Raw genomic sequence first — 21,253 nt, 5'->3', positions numbered from 1 at the left:
TCTGTCTTGGGACTAATGTTCTTCAAAATCTTTATCAACAGCCTAGAGAGCAGGATTGAGTGTATCATCAGGAAGTTCACTGATGACACTAAGCTGCGTGGTATTGTTGAAACAACAGAAGGAAGAGATCCATCCAAAGGGATCTTGACAAGGTGGAAAAATGAGATTATATGAACCTAATGATATTCAATGGGTCTAAGTGCAAGGTGTTGCACTTGGGTCAGGACAATCCTGGAAATATGTATAGACTGGGAGAAGAACTCATTGAGAGCAACCCTGCCAGGAAGGATTTGGGAATTACAGTGGATGAAAAGCTTGCCATGGACCTGCAGGTCCAGAGGACAGCCAAAAGATGATCAGAGGACTCAAATACTTCTCCTGTGATGGAAGGCTGAGGTACGTGGGCTTGATCAGCCGGGAGAAGTGAATTGTGGCTATCTAGTATTCAGTAGGAGCTTATGTACAAAATGGAGACCAGCTTTTTACTTGATCAGACAGTAATAGGACAGGGGTGAAGTTTTAAAATAAAGGAGGGGAGATGTAGATGTTAGGAAGAAATCCTTTACTCAACAGATGATGAGGCACTGGAACAGGTTGTCCAGGGAAGCTGTGGAAGCCCCATCCCTGGAGGTGTATAAGACCAGGTTGGATGGGGCTCTGGGCAGCCATATTTAATGATTAGCAACCCTGTCCACAGCAAGAAGTTTGGGACTTGATCATAGAATCATTGAATTCTTAGAGTTGAAAGGGACCTGTAAAGGTCATGTAGTCTAACTCCTCTGCAATGAAAAGGGACAAGCACAGATAAATCAGGTTACCCAGGGCTTGATCCAGACTCTCCTTGAAGGTCTCCATGGATGGGGCATTGATCACATCTCTAGGCAACCTGTTCCAGTGGCTCACTATCCTAACTGTAAAACACTTTTTCCTTATATCCAACGTAAATCTACCCTCTTTGAGCTTGAAGCCATTTCCCCTTGTTCTATCACCGCAGGCCCTGCTAAAGAGTCTGTCTCCCCCTCTTTCCTGTAGCTTCCCTTTAGGTATTGAAAGGCCACTGTTAGGTCATCTCAGAGCCTTTTCTTCTCTAAGCTCAACAGCCCAGCTCTTTCAGCTTGTTCTCATAGGACAGGTATTCTACCCCTTTGGTAATTTCTGTAGCCCTCCTCTGGATGAGCTCCAACAATTCCATATCTCTTCTGTACTAAGGAGTCCACATCTGGGCACAGTACTCCAGGTAAGGCCTCACAGCACAGAGCAGAGGGGCAGGATCACTTTCCTTGACCTGCTGGCCATGCTTTTTTAGATTAGATGATCTTTAAAGTCTCTTCCAAACCAAGTATTGGTCTTTGGACATTTTTGTAACTACATCAGATTAGTTGAATAAGACATGACTACTACAAAAAATCCAGATCTGATGTGCAAACTCTATGAAGTTCTGATCCATATCTCAGCTCTGAAAAAAAAATATCATAGAGAGCAACCAATATAGATCATAATGTTATTAATATATTGTGGTACATAAGTAGCAGAGTACTCATAGAAGCTTGTAAAACAGGTTACATTCAAAGTTTTTAAGGAAATTCTAACTAAAAGTGAGAAAGAGAGGGTACAGTAAGAAGCAGTGTGTTCCTTGCACATTATTGTTTCTCTTGGGCCCAAGAAATTTGGAAGCATTTATGGAGCCAGTCTGAAGCCAGCTGGATTCTGATGAATTTTAACCTCAGCCTCCCAATAGCTGAAAACGAAAATACAGAAAACCTTTGCAAGCTGGTATAGCAGTACTATGAAGACTGGAAGCTGGTCAATCCCACTGTTAACTCAGGGCACCAAATCATACTAAATAAGTGAAACATTGTCTCTAGTGGTTTGGATAAAAAATAATAACCAAGCTACAGGACTTTGATGTAACTATAATTCAAAAGTTCACCTCTGATACCTAGTTTCGCTGGAAAATATACTTGTTACAAGCTTCTCTCCTGTAGCTTTGTGCTACATAGTACGTATAGCAAATAGCATTCTACTTTGTGAAGCCAAGGTTCAAGCAGCTGCTCTGAATCCGTAGTTCAGAATTCCTGCCCTGATACCTCTTGCTGCATTCACACGGTCTGGGCTTTTGGGAGCTGAACACCCAGCTTTTTGGCTTTGCTGAAGCCAACCGACCGCTCAGCATCCTCTCAGCTGTCCACGGGTGGAGGTGGCGGGGGAGTAGGGCCCTCTCTCGACCTTTTCTGGGCCACTACTTTGGTAGGAGCAAGGCCAGCTTCTGACGGGCGGCAGAGCTCGCGGCCGTCCAGGTGAGGACGGGCGGTGCGGTGAGCGGGGGGCGGCCGCGGAGCCCGGAACCCGGAGCGCGGATCGCGGCCCGCCCCCGGGGTGCCGGGAGGGGTGGCCGCCTCACGTCACCGCCGCCCGCGATAAATGCCCGGCGAGGCGGGAGTCGGGAGGAAGAAGCGTGGAGCTCCCAGGGGCGGCGGTGCGCTCGGCGACATCCACCCCTCGCCGGCACAACTCGTTCGCAACCCGGCAGCCACCACTGGGGCGAGGCCGTGCCCGGGCCCTCCTTCCCAGCCCCCCGAGCCCGGCGCGGGCCTGGCGAGGCGGCGGAGCGAAGCTGGCTGCGGAGAGAGGAGGCAGCCGCCGCCGGAGGGTAAGGGCAGCGTCCAGCCCGGGGGCGGAGGCACTGTTCGGGAGGGGGCCGCTCCCCGCGGGCCGCAGGGCAGGGCCGGGATGCGACTCCGTGGCGGCCGCTCGGCGTTGGGAGAGCCCCGCGCTGCCCCTCCGCCTCTTTTTGTTGTGCTCCCAGCGGCGGGTCCGGCTCGGGCGGTGGCGGGATTCACGCTTTTTTCCCCTGGGGGAGGGAGGCACCGTAGTTTTCCTCCTCCTGAGCATCGCTCAATCAAGTAACAGGCTGCGTTGGCACGTTGCGTTCTTGATGCAGTGGTACTTTTTCAAGCGTTGTCCGTGGTTTTTTCTGTTTGTTTTTTGTTGTTGTTGTTTTTTTCGATGAATGGGATGACCCCCATCTCCCCCCATTCTCTTGCCAGAGCTGAGTAACTTTAGTTCTATTAGGTATTTGGAAATCATAAAATAAAAGCTTTCATCGGAGTCTTGTTTTGAAATGCATCAAGAAGGGATATTTTGTATCTACTCCACTGTGTTTCTCATTTAACATTTTGAAATTGAATGGTTTTTTTTTGTTGTTGTTGTTTATAAATTCCAATACTAGGAAAATTATCTACAGCTAATCTTCCTCTATGTCTGGCTTCTGTTAAGTAGCTGCAGAAAGCATGCTTTCTTGCATATGTGCATGCCAGAGTGTATACAAAAGCACTTGGACAACTGAAGTTCACAAAGTTGAAGATAAGCGATCTTTCCAAACAGCAGCTTGTATTTATTAGTGTATATAGCACGCAGCATTCTTGCTTCTCCCTCTTAATCGACAGTGGCCAACTCTGTATACACTATAGTTTGACTTTTTTTGCTTAATGAATTCATACAGACCAGTGCTTCAACCTCCAAATTACATTACTCTCTCTTATGCGTTTGCAGCCAACAGACCTGGAAAAAAGACTTTGTCTTGGAGCTAACTCCTGAGCATTCTGAGATCATTCATCATGAAGTATGTAGTGCAGGAATGGCTCGGAGTAACTACCTTGCTATTCATAGCTCAAGCAGTTTCCGCAATGGTTCTTCCCAATGCCACGCTCTTAGAGGAACTTTTGGAAAAATACATGGATGAAGATGGTGAGTGGTGGATCGCCAAGCAGAGAGGGAAAAGGGCTATCACAGACAGTGATATGCAAAGTATCTTGGATCTTCATAATAAGTTACGGGGTCAGGTGTATCCACCAGCTTCCAATATGGAATATATGGTAAGGAAAAACTGATAGCCACATGCAGAAAGAAATGTTCTTTAGAGTAGTTACTGTCACTTTATAAAGCAGCATAATTTCAGTCATAGCTTGCCTGATTTCTTCTTACAAATGCTTGTTTTTGTCTCTTTTTTTTTTTTTTTTTTTTTTTTTTTTTTTTTTTTTTTTACTTTGTACAGGAGTGAACTTTGAGTTAAAAATGCTTTGTATGTATCTTGTTGTAATTTATTGATATTAATAGGTTTAATCTCTCATATCTCCTTTACTTAATTTAAGAGGCAATTCCTTCGGATCAGGGGCCAATTTCCAAAATTGCATTATTCAGAATAGTTGATTGTGGCCTATGAAGTTACCATCTGAGAAGAGCACTGAACTATGGAGCTTCAAAATAACATGGATTCTCTCCCACGCTTCTAGGTTGGATGCAATTTCTGAGCAAAAAGAGGCTCCTATAAAGTCTTCTGTTTGAGTTGACATGTGCTGGAGTTCTGTATGTTCCCATGTCTAACAGATTAATAATGTAATACATAATTTCTGTATTTTAATCTGTCTTCTGTAAAATATACAGACATATAGAAGTCTGTCTATTTTAGTTTGTTTGTAGATATAAATCTGCCATGTTTATGAGCTTAAATTTCATGCCGTAGTTCAACATTGTCTATTTCTCTTGTTGATTAGATCAAACTAGGTTATTGGAGCTTTTAACAAGAATTACATTTTCCTCCATAGTCTTGTTCTTGCAGAAGCACCCAAATCTTACTCCTATATCTATAATGTGTATTATTTATCTGACCCTTCATCAGAGGAAGTGTTACTGAGTTGTTAACACCGAACATTGCACCGAATATAACACTTTTCATTGTGAGTTTATAACAAAGGATCATGTTAGCATATCTCAGGACTTAAATATCTTTCCGAGCTTGGAGCTATGTCTCTATTAGCTTGGAGATATGATTGAACTGAGAATGTATGTGTCATAGAGAAACCGTGTTTGCTTAAGTCATCAATAAAGGTAGTTTAACTTGAATGTACTATATGAATTTTATTATATTAAGCTATGCACATTCAAAGAATTAGTTACTACATTCTGTCTTCAAACAAAAAGAGGATTGTATCTTAAACCTCTTTAGTTCTTTCAGTTACTCAGTTACTGTTGTCTGCACATACCCTTAGACTTTGTTGAGGGCTTTTTTTTCAAACTTTTCAGTAATATGCATTACATTTTTTGTCTCTAAAAATGAAGGTTGATTTTTTTTTTTTTTTTTTTTTTTTTTTTTTTTTAAAGTAGTCAAGCCTTCTTTCTGTAAAATGACACTAGGAAAGACTATTAAGTTAGAGAAGATAAAAGGTCTGTAACCGGTTGAACTAAGGAATGGAGATGTTTTCAGATGCAGGAAGCTATGAGAAGGATCTGGAACTAGGCTGAGTGTCTGGGGAGGTACTGAGGAGTTGCCAGCAGAGAGGGAAAGAAAATTTGATGAGTACATGCGGTTAGGAGAAGAGCTGGGTCTCTCAGGGTAGAGAAAAACTGAGAAATCGGAGCTTAGAGGAGGAGGTTTTTAGACTGCTAAGAGGCTACTGGAAAGTCTGAGCCTGGGATTGTTCGAGAAGGGAGGTTGTAGCTGGAGGAAGCAAGCAGAAGCAAAGATGGTGAACCAAGAGGATGGTTTAGGAAAGAACACATCTACTGCTTGAGAAGAAGAAGGTAGTGACTGAATTTGTGAATGCTGGAAGATACATTTTGTGATACAGTTTATGACTGACTGTCTATCTTGTTTTCTACATAAGATGTCATAAAGGCTGTTCTGCTTCTTAATAGCTCAAAAAATTGGGTACAAAATTGCAAATGAGATGGGTAGCCCCAGATTGAGCTGTGAGTAGCTGTAAAGGAAGCTTGTTTTGTCCCCCACTTAAAGGGAAAACAACAACAAAAAAATCTTGGGAAACCTAATGTCCAGTCATTATTATAGAGCATATAGGCAAAAGATAAACTTAGAAGCAAAATCCATTCTCTCATAACTTCTGACAGATATTGTAGCTGTATAATTATTAGTGCTGTTCTCTTGTCCATGATTGAATATAGGCAGATACATGTTTTTACATCTTAATAAACACTTTACTTTTCTGGACACATACTAAGGTATGTACCATTGTGGCCTTTCCAGACAAAGAGATAAACACTCTTAGATCTGGTTTCAGAAGCTTTTGTGGCCTCTGGGTCAGTTCTCTGAATCATAGAAAGGTCAAGGAGTCAATTATGAATGGAATTATAACTGCATTTGCCTTTTTTTTTTTTTTTTTTTTTTTGTTAATAAAGGATGGATGGTGTTGAGAATCTTAAAAGTAATTTTAAAAAGATCTTTGCAATATGATTAAGATATGTGAGGCCTTACAAATGCAAGTTCAAAAATCCCTCTAATTGTTTTCCTGATATTTAGTGAGCTAGAGAAGTACAGCTGAAATATTTTTGTCTACTTTTGGAGTGCTTTATTAGTATAAAACTCCTGGCAGAAGCCTTCCTGCTATGGGCACAGCCATGTCAGTATGAGCAGCCCTTTGTACTAGTACAGTCCTTCTTTGAAAACAGGGCTGGCTCTACTGGTGAAAATGAAGTATTAACAGTGTACAGAATCTGAGAGGAGATGGTGAAGGTTCAGGTGCCTCACTCATATGCCTATTTCTCTCTAAGTCTGTTGTAGAGCTTAAAATCTTCAAGTGTGTTTGGAGCTGGGAAAAAGTATGTGGGAACTATCTTCTCTCATTACACAATTCATATTTTTCAATTATGCTAAACTAACAGTCAGCTTCACCTGAAAATGCCTCTGTCCTGCTCCTGCCACTGATACATATCTGAGTTGATGAGATTGGTTTAACTGTTTAAAGAATCAGAAACATGTCCCTCTTTCTTCCCTCTTTCTTCCCTCTTTCTTCCCTCTTTCTTCCCTCTTTCTTCCCTCTTTCTTCCCTCTTTCTTCCCTCTTTCTTCCCTCTTTCTTCCCTCTTTCTTCCCTCTTTCTTCCTCTTTCTTCCCTCTTTCTTCCTTTCGTTCCCAGTAGTTTTAATTTTATGCCAGTTTGAGTTTGGAATTCCCTACATGGCTGAATCAGATGAGTAGTAGTGCTGATAAAAGAAGATGGTGGGAATGAATAGTTAAGGACTGGGAGAAATGAGGAACTGCAGTTTATGCAGAAGCGTTGATCTGTACCTTGATAGCCATATCAGCCATATCTTTGATATCTTTGAGAGAACTGCAGGACCAACACTTTTTTTTTTTTTTTTTTTTTTTTTTTTTGAGTTGTGCAGAGGAGAAAAAGCTTTTACACTAACTTACTTTTGTATAATGTATTCAGCAGGTAGATGATACAGCATGAACACCGAAAAGAATAAACCATGGCATTAATGTCTCATGTCATGCAGCGCGTTGCAGTTTTGATTTAGCCTCCGTGACAGACATGTGTAGTGATAGAAAATAGTATGGTGCTATTGTAGTACAGATTTCTGTAGTTCTTTGGCATGCCTTTGACTTCCCTTGTATTAGAGGATGAGCTTCAGCATGTAAGATCTAGATTTCCTTAAGGAAAAAAAAGGGTTGAATTACTGGTTTTCTGTACAGCTGTAAACTTTACCCTTTTGCCTTGTAAAAGAAAAAGGGTATGAGATTATCACAGTTCAGTGACCCAAAGTTACTAACAGCAGCAAAGGTTAGTGGCTATGTGTAATAAACAGAATATTCTCATGGCTGTCTGGCTGAACTAAACGGATGAAAAGTTCATCTTCCCACATAATTGGCTCTGGTGGTGAGCTGTAGGGGATTCCTAGGGTAAGAGGATAAGAGTAGAGAATGGAAACAGAGAAACTTCTGCAATGAAAACTCCCAGCTTTGAGCAAACAGCAGCTTAGGGACTTTCTAAATCGGCACTTTGTTTTATTTTTCTACCAGTAATTCCAGAAGGAACTCTTTTCTATGAATCTAAATGCTTGAATCTACATATATCTTTGTGATAAAAAGTTGCAGAGCTCTCCACATAATCGTATGCTACATTAACTGTTACTGTGGTTATGTTTTTCCTTTAAACTGGATCTTTTTTTCTTTATCTCATCTATTTCATTATAGCTTTTTTTCTTCATTTTTTTTACCAACTTAGTGAGAGACTTTGCAAAAAAGACTTAACTACTTTTTTTTTTTTTTAAATTTTTTTTTTTTTTTTAATCTTTATGATGCTTTCAAAGAAGTCTGATAGATTGATAGATTTGGGAGCAGCTTGTATTATCCAGGTATTTATTTTATGACTTAGCCTATCAAATCATCCAAGTAGAAGTCAGTTTCTGGTCTGCAGTTTCTCAGAATCCATTGGAAGCATTTTAAAATATTAGCACCCACATACTGTATTTTGTTAATGAGGCCATTTTGGAAGATAATTTGTTGCACTACACAGTAATTCATCAATTCATCAATTTCATAATTAAGTTCCTCCAAATTCATGAATGATACTATCTAGACCTTGCAACTTGATAGCATTAAAGTAGCAATTTCCATTTTTTTTTTTTTTTTTTTTTTTTTTTTTTTTTTCCTTTTCTTTTCATTGCTTAATTCGGGTGTAGGTGCACCTTCTGTTTCTCTGTATAGAAAGTTTCTGGTGTGGGGACCTGCCTAAGCTCCCGTGTAGGGAACAGCAACCCGACATATTCAGTTGCCTCCTCTGCAGTGGCTGCAGATGATCTTATGATTGCACATTAGATCATTCTTTCCTAGAGCTCTTCCATCAGCACTGAGACCTTTTGAATTGTCAGTATTGCAGCTTGGTAGTACGAAAAAAAGTCTTGAGGTAATGGTGAACAGCTTGCTATGAAAACATACAGCAAGTCCATACTCTATGGATGTTTATCCTTTTGTATACAGTAAACAAGTGTTTCCTAATACAGAAAGGAGTGAAGACTTTTTTTCTTTATGATGTGTGCAAGGATTAACAGCACTGCTAAGAGAGCTGTGAGAGATGACGTTTCTGTGCTAATATTCCAAGGCTCCCGAGCTGAAATTAGATGATGCTTTCAATATTTCCTATCCTGAGCCATTGACCCAGTATGGCCTTCTCATCAGTCACTTGGGGTAACTGTGGAAAAAATGTCTGTAGTAGTACAGGGAACTAAAGCAAACTTCTGATGGCAGTTGTGAGTCTGACCAGAACAGTGCCATAGTGAGGCTTTTCTGCTCTGAGGCTGGTCTGTGCTTTGCTGTCTATTACTGCCCAGCATCCCTTGGCACAGACCTGCTGTTTAAGACAAAAATGGAAAATGCCATGATTTCTCATACACTTGCCAGTGTATGCAATAGCCTTGGAATATATAAGGCAACACATCTTTTTCTCTCCTTGTTTGGTAAATTGACTTTAGACAGACTTCTGCACTCTCCTGTCATCTTTTTTTATCAACCTTCCTAGGTTGATAGCAAAGTATTTCAACCTGGTGTTTCTTGGCACCTTGCCACACACTGCAATTTGTAATCAAAATAATTAGGAATATCAGTGTTTTCTAGGCTTCTTATTTAATTATTTTTAGTCTTCTTTTGTCCACATCCTGCCATTACCTGTTAGGGATGTCATCACAAAGCCCCTGCCTCCTGTCTTGATTTTCAGATTTCTTTTCTTTTTGTTTGTTTGTTTGTTTGTTTCTGCAAACCTTGTGAAGGAAATGAAACTCTTGTAGGAGTACTTTTTTCAAAAGTTCAGATTAGCACATTGATTTGGTATAATTTCATAATTCTTACGGACAAACATGTATGTGCTTCTGATAGCAATACTGCATCCATATTTTGTTCATGGGAAAGCTAGAAATATACCTAGCTCGTTCTGATATATTTTCTCAGAAGGTCTTATCTGTCTGAAAACTGCCATAGCATTGTGTTGCAAGTGTTGATACTGTATCCTTTCTTTCAAAATAGGCTTCTGAATGAGTACTGGCTTCCTCGGGGCCTCGTTCTGGGGGTCTTGAGAACTTGAAGCTTGGTTCAGTAGCTTCGTGAAGATTTCAGAAGAAGAATGACTATAAATAATTTGGATTTTTCTTCATTTTCCTAAAGCAAATTCTTGCTGTTTTTAAATATAGATGATTCAACTTTGGATCGGTTGAACCCACTAGTACAGAGAGCTCTTGCACGGATAATAGAAAAACATTCTTCATGTCATCACAGTGGCTGATTTCAATCCCTACTCTAATAGAGACTGAAATAATTTCAGCAATTGTATGCTGCTTCATATAATGATCTGTGTATGTCTGGATTTAGCAGGTTTCTGCATGTCTGTCAGCTCTCAGCTGAGATTTTCAGTCTATCACCTATGTAGCTACAGAACAAGTATGCTCAGGAGTCAATCTCAGTGCTTCAGTGTGCAGAGAACTGAAACAGCATTAGTAAACTTAGAGACCTTGCAGTAGATGTGATGAACTTTTATGTGCTGAATGGCAGTCTCCTGTTGAAATTCCTAGACATTACTGATGAAACTCTTACATGACTCTAGTTTGTCTTGCCCATTTTGCAGAAAGTCTGGGTAGCTTGGTTAAACACAATTCACAAACACAAAACAGAAAACCTTGGTTTGTGGAATCCCTTAAGTGGCCAGAGAGCACTATAGTTGCCAAAAAGAGAGGAGCCTTTTTCAGAGTGAACCTGTCTGTTTTCTCTCTGGTTTTCCACTTACCTGCTCCACTTCAAAGGTTGATGGAATTGCTTCAGCCTGTGCTCAGAGCTTACTGACACTGCATCAAAGAGCTCAGTGACGTTGACTTACCCTCTTATTCTCTCTGGCTGTTTTAGCAAAGGATTGTGCAATGTGAAGTGGCCAAGAAAGCGAGTGGATAAGTCCATGTTATGACTTTTATTGATAGAATGCCAACCACAACTAAGCAACTCCAAGTAAAGAAACTGAAAGTGGAAAGTAGCAGAAAGGCTTACTGTTAGCCTTCCCATAATGAAAATAATTAGCAACATAGAACAGATATTGTTCATCCTTTATTTTGCTGACAGAGGACTTCTCATTGCCCTCCCGAACAGAAAAAAAATATTGATCAGAAGTAATGGGATCAGACTTAAACATAAAGTAGGCTAAAAACAGTAGGAATCAACGAGATTTGTGAAAGCAACTCCATGTAGTCTTTCATCTTTATGACATGCTCTTTAACATTTTTTATTTGAGGAAAATAAAAAATATATTTACTTCTTAAATAATGACATTGAAATACTAGATATGTCTTCAGTCTGTTTTCTATAAAAGTACTCTTCAACCTTAGATTTGGCATAAAGTGGAGTGATTATAACAGTCAAAAAGGCATAATTCATTAAGACTATCTTATGTCTGGACAACTTTTACTATATTATGAGGGAAGATTGCATTAAATCCAGAACTTTGTCTGTTTCAAGACAGTTTTAAGAAAGAGTGATTCTTATTACATAATGCAGTATATACATTCTCAATGCCATGTTGGCTGCCTCAGTGGTCAAGTACTCTTTAAGGCATATTTTCCAATTCCCTTCATTTAAATTTTATTTAAACATTTCTGTCAGTAGGGCCATGTTACGTATGATCACTGTGATCTCTTACAGAAAGTTCAATTCACTTCTGCTGTACTAATATCAAATTGCAGTGGTCACCTTTTAAAAGTGAACATTCATTGTGACACGTATGTGAGACACTGTGGCTAATTCCTGTTCAAAGTCCAGGAAATTCTGTAGCATCTGTAAAACTGCTGCATGAAAGCAATCAGTTACAGCTAGTTTATAGTAGTAATGAGTACTAGGATTTGAGGTAAGGAGCTGTGCTGTGGTCAGTTTATAATTAGCTATGCATATTTATGAATACTGTTTGTAATGAATGTGTAATTCATTCTTTGGCAATGCACAAAATGCAGAAATCAAGATCAGTTTGCACATCTGTGATCAATGTTGTTTCTTTTCCATTCATGTCAGAATATAGAAGCAAATAGATGATTTTTTAGTCATCTTGTAATAGAAAGCCTTTATGCACTGCTTTTAAAAAGTAGCAAAGTAAATGTACTGTTTCAGAACACCTTGGAAACCTGACTATTCCAGCAAGGGTGTTTTTAACACTCTTAGAGTACACACAGAATTAAATGTGATTAGTCATGTCTACTCATTCCTATTCCTGGTTTTTGCTTTTTGAACACATAAGCTCAAACACTTGAAACTGTAATAGAGAGATACTTCTAAATATTGGAGCAATTTATTCAGTGTTTGGGAACAATATTTTTGGCCTCATCTTGCTTTCCTGTTTCCAGGCAAAAGCCACAGTTTTCCTGCTCTTTACTCTTTTCCAAAAAGTAGCTGCAACCTCAAGGTCTATTCAAGGATCTCTGCCCAGCCTAATGCTCTATAACTTCAGTCTACCATGTGGTAGCATGTAAGGTTCTTACCTTTTACTTTTAGACAAGCTCTCTTCTTCCAAAAGAAAATGGGTGCCTAACTTTCCTGCTACTGGAAAGTTTAATGATTTTACCTGTGCTTTCTCTGTGTTTAAGGAGTATATCAGTACTTATTAGAATGGGTATTTTTGTATTTTCAGGGACAGTTGTCTAGTGTTTCAGTACTCCTGGGGTTTTGTGTTCACTCTGCTATATACTATGTAAGTCACCTCAGGCTAGCATGGAATTTGATATTTTTGGATTCAAATGTCTGAAGGTAGCTGTCTCAGTTGCATGCTAGTAAGTGACTTTTCAGAGGTGTTAATTATCCTTAGTTTTTATGGACTTCCCTTACAAGGCTAAGTATGGATAAAATTGCCTTACCCTCACCTTAAGTGAAAACAAGGAAAACTGCCAGTATCTCTCAAGAAGAGATTGTATCAAACCAATCTTTTTTACTTTTGTGACCTGATATTTAACTAGCGTAGTATACTTGTAGAAGTAGTGGGTGTCTCATTTTTTGACTCTGGAAGGGTTTTGACACTCTTGACCCAACACAAGTTAAAGATGACAGAAGCTTGGTGTTAAATGCACGAAGGGTTGAAAATGTTGATGATGTCCGAGCAAGTCCCATTTCAGTTAAGCATGTAGATAATGACTTAGATGAGCAAGGAATGCACTTAAGAACTGGAGAATACAGTAACATAGGTTGGGATTGTTTTAGAATTATTTAAAAATTATCAGAACTTGTCAAGTGGAGGAAATGTCCTGGAATGAATGTGATGAAATAAAGTAAATGTAACTGCAAGATGTAGAGTAAGTAGAGTATCAAGTAGGTGGAACGCAAGGAGTAAATAATAGCTAGGAGTAACACTATCCTGTCCATAAGTTACACTAAGAAAATAATGAGCCAACAAACAATATGTGAAAGAAAATGACTTATCTGTGTGAAACTGGTGAGACCTTGTTTGAAATGCGATGTCCAGCATTGGCCGTCTTTTAGGAATTGTCTAGCCACTTCATAGTCAGTGAAAGAGATTAATGGGATTGATTATAAATGCAGAATATGTGATTTATGAGGACTGAAGGAGAGAAACAGCTGAGTTTTTTTAATCTGGGAAATAAATAAAGGTTAGTACAGGAAAGAGTGATTTCTTGTTTTTTGTTTGTTTGTTTGTTTTTACATGCAAATAAAAACAACAACAACAAAAATCAGCTATCATTGCAGGGCAGGAGGTTTAGGTTGCCTATCAAGAAAATATTCTTTACTCTTACAGTCATAAAGTTTGGAAGAAGAAGGCAATAAATATTATTCGGAAATTACCGTTATTAGTTTCAATTGTTAAAAAGTGGACAACACACAAATATTTGATTCGTCTCAGTAAAAGAGGCTAAAATGTTGTTGAGATCCATCTCTTGAAGTTGTTTTCAGCTGTGCCTTTCTGCCATTCTATGCTGATACCACATAGCTGATTTCTGGTTCTTAAGTGTATTTCTGGCTTAGTTGCTCATGACATTTCTTAATCAATGTTTCATCTTCCTTTTTTTTTTTTTTTTTTTGCTTTTTTTTTTCCTTTTTGTTATCATTAGTCTTAAAGAATACTGTAAATAAATACCCATACTGTATGGTGGTATTTACTTTACTACTCTCTCCCTATATTTAGAACGTATACAGCAATGAAGTATTTATACTATGCCATGGTAAATGTTTACTTTCAGTGGTGCCCACTGTACTTACTTTTCCATCTGTACTGAGCTTAAATTTTAGCTCTTTTTTTTTTCTTTCCATACAGTTGCTTTCCATACAATTTTTTCTTTATTCCTTCACACATGAAAGTCTCTCCAATTAAAATGTTATTACTGTGCTCTTGAACTATTGGGCTTCTCAGTTTTGATGCAACACCTGTTGCTGTAATTGATGGACTCATGCTGATTTGCCTTGGGTAGAGAATTTCCTCTTGATTTAGCACTCATATAATATAAATAGTGAGATTCATCTCACCAAGCTTTTGTTGTCTGGTGTGGATGTCTGCATTTGAGCCAATCTTTTATAATTAGTGGAGAGAAATGAGAATTTCCAGCATGCAGTTCCTCTCAGTTAAAGATAGGTAGCCAAAATTATCTCCTTCTGTAGGTGCCTATTTGTCTATGTAACTACAAAGGTAATTCAGATAATTAGCTCAAATGCTTGTATCTACTTTGAGCCTGTTTAATTTCCAGGAAGGTTAATCCTACCCCATGTGATTGGTTTGGCTGATGCCAAGTTGTACTGTAAGCTGCAGTATCCTCTCTGAAACAGCTTTTCAATAAGCGGAGCATTGGTTTCAATATACATGCTACTTGAACCCCATATTGACAGAGGTTAAATACCACAATTTGTAGTCCAGTCTGTGAAGTTAATCTGGTGTTAGTTTTGGTTTATTTTAATATGATGTGTTGTAAACTGGGAATATTTAAAAGATTTGCATTGCATGTGACGTCCCTACTGCTAAGCCTATAAAACTTTCTTGAGGGGAAAAATTGGCAACTGGAATTAGTAACTGCTCTCACTATGTAGTTTAATCAACCAGCCTGGTGCTAGCCTCAGCTAGTCTAGGATAAGATTTGCAAAACTCTAGGATTGTTATTGGCACACAGTTTTAACAAAATATTGAGAAAGGTGGTGCTTGTGTCAGCAAGTGTTGTGTTACAACAGCAGGTTTTGTAGAGCAAAAGAATTGGTGCCGTGGGTCTGACATTCATACTCTCTACATTTCAGGGTTTTCTATTTTGATCTGGGTCTTATCTGTTGGTGTGGACTGAAAACTCATTAACAACTGTAAACTTTAGATGTGCTCTTAGAACACAACTCCTGGCATTTTGTCTGGAAGGAATCTGGTTTGTACCCCAAGAGTGCTCTGTGATGTACACTAAATGGGAATGATCAGGAGTTTCATTTAGAAATCACATTCCTGATCTAAATTAAAATCCTGCCACTGAAAAATCCTAATCTGATCTGACTTCTATCAGGGTGTATGTGATGGTGTTACAGTCTTAAAAAATTGGCATTGTTTCCTTCATGGATGGGAATGTTTTAGTATGTAAGTGTGAATAATGCAGAAATATTGTAAATAATCATGGTGCTTGGATGATATGCAAGTTATTTTCCAAATCTAAAAGAAGAAGACAATAAAATAAACCCAACTGAGACTATAAGATGGAAGTATGTAGAGCTGAATGTTTTCTCCTCTTACTGCTTGCAGATTCTGGAAGTTCAGCCAATGCCCATGATGTGCATACCAACTCATACATAAGTTTGGGGATAGCAGTTTTACTCTGAGCATACTTATTTGGATAGCAGAAGTCAGTGGTAAACTATTCAGAATAGATAATGGAATCAAGTCTAGATCATCATTAAACTTTCAGCTAAGGGTTTTATATATGGAGGAACATGCTTCACAGTAATGATGCCTGAAAAGTTCATAGACTTTCTGTCACATATGAGGATACAAGTGTAAAAAGGAACTGCTTATGCTGGTAAGTTTCTACAGAAAAATTGCTGTCTTGAATGGCCAAGAAACTGATTTCCAGCATTTGAGATCTCCTGTTTTGAATGTGCATATTTCATTAGAAGAAAATTTGCTTGTCATAAGGAAGCAGATTGCTTGTGAACTTAGTTGTGTCTGTATGTCCTGGGGAGTTTTAGGAAAGGTAAATTTGGCAAGGTTAAAAGCTAAGAGATAGTATCTTGATTAAGTATGAAAAAAAAAAAAAAAAATGCTTGAGGGAGTCTGCCTTGCAGGATGTTGATCTTGAGTAGAAGCAAACTCTGTATTACCTATGCATGTTTTGTTGTTTTTCTTTTTGTATTTCTGAATTTTTATATCAACAACTGAAGCACACTGAGCATCTCTAAATTATTATCAGCTACCACTAATACCTATGCCAAATATTTCTGTTTATTCAATGAAACACAAATAGCACAGTTTGTTTCTCTAGAGAATTTTGTACATCTGGATTTATGAATCTGTCCATCACTTGGAACCAGACTAGCAGGAAGTAATTTCCTGTCCAAAATGGAAGGCAGAATGAGGGAAGAACATCATCCTTTGTCTTCATGAGAATCTACCTGTCTGACGTTGGTTGTAGCTGCAGTTCTCAGGAATATGTGTGTATTGAGTGTTCTAGCCATCTGCTATCAGACACAGCTTGGAATGTAAGAGATTAATATCTTTCTAGTTGAGGTTAGGTCCATGAACTGGTAAAATTGGTACATGTCTTGTAAAAGCCATGGACGACGTACATGACTCAGTAAAGTTGAAGAAGTTTAAATCTGCAGGACTGTGGTAAGTTAATACCAATAGTTTTCTGTGAAAGCCAGAATTAACAAGTACTCAATACCTATGTATAATACATGAAAGAGATAAGAAAATAAGATCTATATAGGTCACTCTGAAAGTAGTGCCTCCTGTTTTTATCTATTGTAGTTTCCATGGAAATAAAGAATGCAATAAAACTATTTGATAGAGCAAATTCTCTGCGACAAAATACTATTTTTCAACATAGTCACCACCATTAGCTAGGCATTTTCACTAGCGATGAATAAAAGCCTATATGATGCGCACAAAAAAATCTGCATCAGCTTAAGTGACCCTTTGTTGCTGTCACCTCTGCTGAAATGCACCACCCACCACCTCACTGTGCTCACATCCACTATTTGGTTTCCATAAATGTTCAGCAAGTGTAATGAATGTCAGTGGGTGCAATATTTTTTCTGCATGAAGGAATCTAATGATGTTCCTTTTGCTTCACGTGTAATTCCATGTCAGACACCATTTTGTCTGACTGCTCCTTTGCTGCCATCTGCCAGATGATAACAAAATGTAATGGAATATTGGTGGGAAGAATCAGTTCTACTGTCATACCACCATTGTCCACCTCTGACTTCATGCGCCAACATAATTAAATAGGAAACATTACTTTCAGATCAGCCCTTGTAGGTATTCATATTCTACTTGGTGTACCTCCATATGTTGAGATACTTGAACTAGCTTTGAAATATCTGTCTGCATTAACAACATGAGTAATTATTGTATATTTAAACTCAAATGTAGCCTTGATGAAGAAGAAGCAATGTTGAATTGTACTGTAGGTGGATATTTCTTCACGATCTCCTTATAAAAAAAAAGAACAAAAACAAAAAACAATAAACCACGCTAGCTATATACGCATTATATCCATGCCAGGTAGTTTTTATGTCTGGCTTAGAAATAAGGGATTTAAGTGTTAAAGGTTGAGAAACAAATGAATGAGTCCTTTCTTCTCTGGCACACACAGAGAATTTCCTGAACAGCTGACTGTTCTGAAGTGACTTCATTGTGTAGCATACACATCAGGGAGAAAATAAGACATGGAATTGTTTGTTGCAAAACTAAAATATGAATGCAAGCTTTTTGATACATGATTCATCTCATTGTCTCACAGTATTTTGAAGGTGGAGTTATTTGTTAATTGATCATCTTACCATGTGTTTGAGCATGCTATATAACTGAGAAATGAATCTTTACATAGTCCCAACTATTTGCTATCAGATTTCTGATGATTTTCTCATAAAAAATTCTTATCACTTTTTCATCAGGATTTTCATGATTAAACTTAAAATTAATGTGTTTGAAATGTGTTGAAATCCTGTACTGTATTTTTTATAAACATTTCTTTTTATACTTCTGTTTAAATTCTGATTTATGACACAGTTCCCATTAGATACTACCGCAGACATTTTACAAAGGTACTATAATTTGAATTGCTCAAGTTTTACATTTTTTTTTCTTTTTCCAATATTACAAAACTGCACCAAAGCTGTTTTTAAAGAACAGTTGATGACAGAACAAATGATGTTGAAATGTGCATATGTGTATAGATAATGTAAAAAGAATTAGGTTGATTTGCACATGAGCCATAACCTAGAACCTCTTGCCCTTAATTGTGCAAATTCCAATCTGAGGCAGTCTCATGCACACATTCTTGGGAAGGATACAGTTGCCTCCTTAGCTCACATACCATCCTTTTCTGTAGTCAGGAATAACTGCAACAGGCAAAAATATTCAAGGAGCCCAAACTCCTCATTGTTAGAATAGTCTTCTGCATTATGCTTCCTGCAAAGACCTTCAGCCCATCTTCTGTTTCAAAGACTATATCTTTGATGAAGCTAAGGTTGTGGCCTGGAAACTGGAAGGCAGGCCTATCTCTGGCTTGGCAAGAAGAGAGGAGTAACCTTATTTTATACTGTGACTACAGACAAGAAGCAGTTAATGAAAAAAAGAACAAAATTGTTGAACAAACATTTGAAGACAGTATCCAATCTCAATCGTACTTTGGAGTTTGGGTGTACATTGGTCAGGAAAATTTGTGATGAATTTAAGTTCTTTATCAAAGACTACTGCAGTGCTCTGGATGTCTGTCATGTATAGTTATCATGAGTTAAAAAAAAAATAAAATAACTTATTCATGAACTTGAGGAATTGCTTCAAGCAACTACTACTGACTACCTTGCTGTGAACATGCAAAAATCATTAAGTTAAAATAGCTGCATATAATATTTCAAAATTTGCATGGAGAAAAACAGCAATAATGAAACAATGCAATTCCCTTATCTGCCACTTTTTTCTGAGAGTTGAAAATCATGGAATGGTTTGGTTTGGAAGGGATCTTTAAGATCATGTAGTTCTAACTCCCCCTGCTATAGGCAGGGACACCTCTTATTAGACCAGGTTGATTAAAGCCACATCTAGCCTGGCCTTGAATGCCTTTAGGGAGAGGGCATCCACAAGTTCTCTGGGCAATCTGCTCCAGTGTCTCACTACCCTCATAGTAAAGAATTTCTTCCTAAATTCTAGTCTAAATGTACCCTCTTCCAGTTTAAAGTCATTTCCCCTTGTTCTGTTGTTACATGACCTCATAAAAAGTTCCTTCTCAGCTTTAGTGTAGGCTCCTTCAGGTAGTAGAAGTCTGCTATAAAGTCTCCCAGACCCTTCTCTTCTCTAGGCTGAAGAGCCTCAATTCTCTCAGCCCGCCCCATAGGGGGAGGTGCTCCAGCCTTCTGATCATCTTCATGGATGATAGTCTTCCCTCTGGATCCACTCCAATAGTTTGATGTCCTTCTTGTGCTGGGGGCCACCTAAATGAATGCAAGGTGGGCTCTCAGGAGAGTAGAGTAGAGGGGCAAAGTCACCCTTCTCAACCTTCTGGCCACGCTTCTCTTGATGCGACCCAGGATATGCTTGGCCTTCTGGCTTGAAAGTGCACATTGCTGGTTCATGTTGAGTCTTTCATCAGCTGGCACCACAAAATTCTTCTCAGTCTTCTCTCAGGCCATTCTTCATCCAACCTGTATTTGTTTTTGGAATTGCCCCAACTCAGATACAGGACTTTGCATTTGGCCTTGTAGAACTTCATGAGGTTGGCATGGGCCCACCTCTCAAGCCTATCCAGGTCCCTCTGGATGGCATCCCTCCCTCTAGCATGTCAACTGCACCACTCAGCTTGATGTCATCTGGAAACTTGCTGAAGGTGCACTTGATCCCACTGTCCATGTCACCTACAAAGATGTTAAATAACACTAGTCCCAGCACCAACTCCTGACGAGTGTAGCTCATCACTGGTCTCCACTTGAACACTGAGCTGTTGACCACGACTCTCTTAGTGCAACTATCCAGCCACTTTCTTATCCAACAAGTGGTCCATCCATCAAATCCATTTTTCCTTAATTTGTAATCCTTGCCCTTGACAAGAATCTCGTCCAGGACAGTGTCAAATACTTTGCACAAGTCCAGATAGATGATGTTACTTGCTCTTCTTTTATCCACAGATGATCTAACCTCATTATAAAAAGCCAGAAAGTTTGTCAGGCACAATTTGCCCTCAGTGAAGCTATGTTGTTTATCACCAATCACCTCATTTTTATTTTCACATGCCTAGGAAGAGACTTCAGGAGGATCTGCTCCATGATTTTGCCAGGCACAGAGGTGAGACTGACTGACCTGTTGTTCCCTGGATCTTCTTTTTTTTCGCCTTCTTGAAAATGAATGTTTTCCCTTTTCCAATCTGTGGGAACTTCACCAGACTGCCATGACCTTTAAATATGATGCATAGAGGCTTGGCAACTTCATGTGGCAATTCCCTCAGAACCCGTGATTGAGTCTCATTGGGTCCCATGGAATTGTGCACCTTCATGTTCTTTAGATGGTCTTGAACCTGATCTTCACATACAGAGGGAAGATCTTCCTTCTTGCAGTTCTTTCCTTTGCTTTCTGCAACTTGGGTAGCGTGGCTAGAGCCGTTGCTGGTGAGGACTGATGCAAAGAAGTGCACCTCAGCTTTCTCCATATCCCTCGTGACCAGGTCTCTCATTTCCTTTAGGAGAAGGCTTACACCACATCTTCCTTAGCCCTCCTTTAATCACTGATATACTTACAGAATTTTTTCTTGTTCCCTTTTATGTCTCTGGCTAGATTTAATTCTATGCTGGTTTTAGCTTTCCTAATCTGAACCTTGGCTGCTTGGACAACTTCTTTGTAGTCCTCCCAGGTAACCCGTTCCTGCTTCCACTTTCTAAGGACTTCCTTTTTGGGCCTCTCTTCCCTTCAGGGCTTTATCCCATGTCACTCTGCCCAAGCAATTCTCTGAAGATTTCCAAGTCTGCTCTCTTGAAGCAAGCTTGCTGCATGCCCTCTTGGATACTAAGGATCTTGAACTCCATCATTTTGTGGTCACTGCAGCCAAGGCTGCCCTTGAGTGTCACATTACTCACCAGTCCATCTTTGTTGATGAGGACAAAGTCCAGCATAGTATGTTTTCTCATAGGTTCTTTTCCACTTGGAGGAGAAAGTTATTATCAACATGTTCCAGGGACCAATTTGATTGCTGTTGCTCTGCTGTGTTGTCCTTTGAACAGATACTGGGGTGGTTAAAGTTCCCCAATGAGAACCATG

General features: G+C 39.1%; 1 protein-coding gene across 2 annotated transcripts in view; it reads left to right on the top strand.

Moving 5' to 3' along the window:
* Positions 1 to 2,424: 2,424 nt before the first annotated feature.
* Positions 2,425 to 21,253, top strand: part of CRISPLD1 (cysteine rich secretory protein LCCL domain containing 1) — a 38,664-nt gene continuing 19,835 nt past the window's right edge. The window contains exons 1-2 of one of the 2 annotated variants that reach the window (XM_048938640.1): positions 2,425 to 2,650; positions 3,553 to 3,875. In XM_048938640.1, coding sequence (XP_048794597.1) covers positions 3,618 to 3,875 — 258 coding nt within the window. In that variant the 5' untranslated portion in view covers positions 2,425 to 2,650; positions 3,553 to 3,617. Of the gene's footprint in view, positions 2,651 to 3,552; positions 3,876 to 21,253 lie in introns of those variants that run through there. The other variant, XM_048938641.1, reaches the window with a different exon arrangement.

The sequence above is a fragment of the Lagopus muta genome, chromosome 3, assembly GCF_023343835.1.
Source record: "Lagopus muta isolate bLagMut1 chromosome 3, bLagMut1 primary, whole genome shotgun sequence".
NCBI classification, from domain to species: Eukaryota; Metazoa; Chordata; class Aves; order Galliformes; family Phasianidae; genus Lagopus; species Lagopus muta.
The sequence above is the reverse complement of the archived record's forward strand: the minus strand, read 5'-3'. Positions and strand labels throughout refer to the sequence as shown.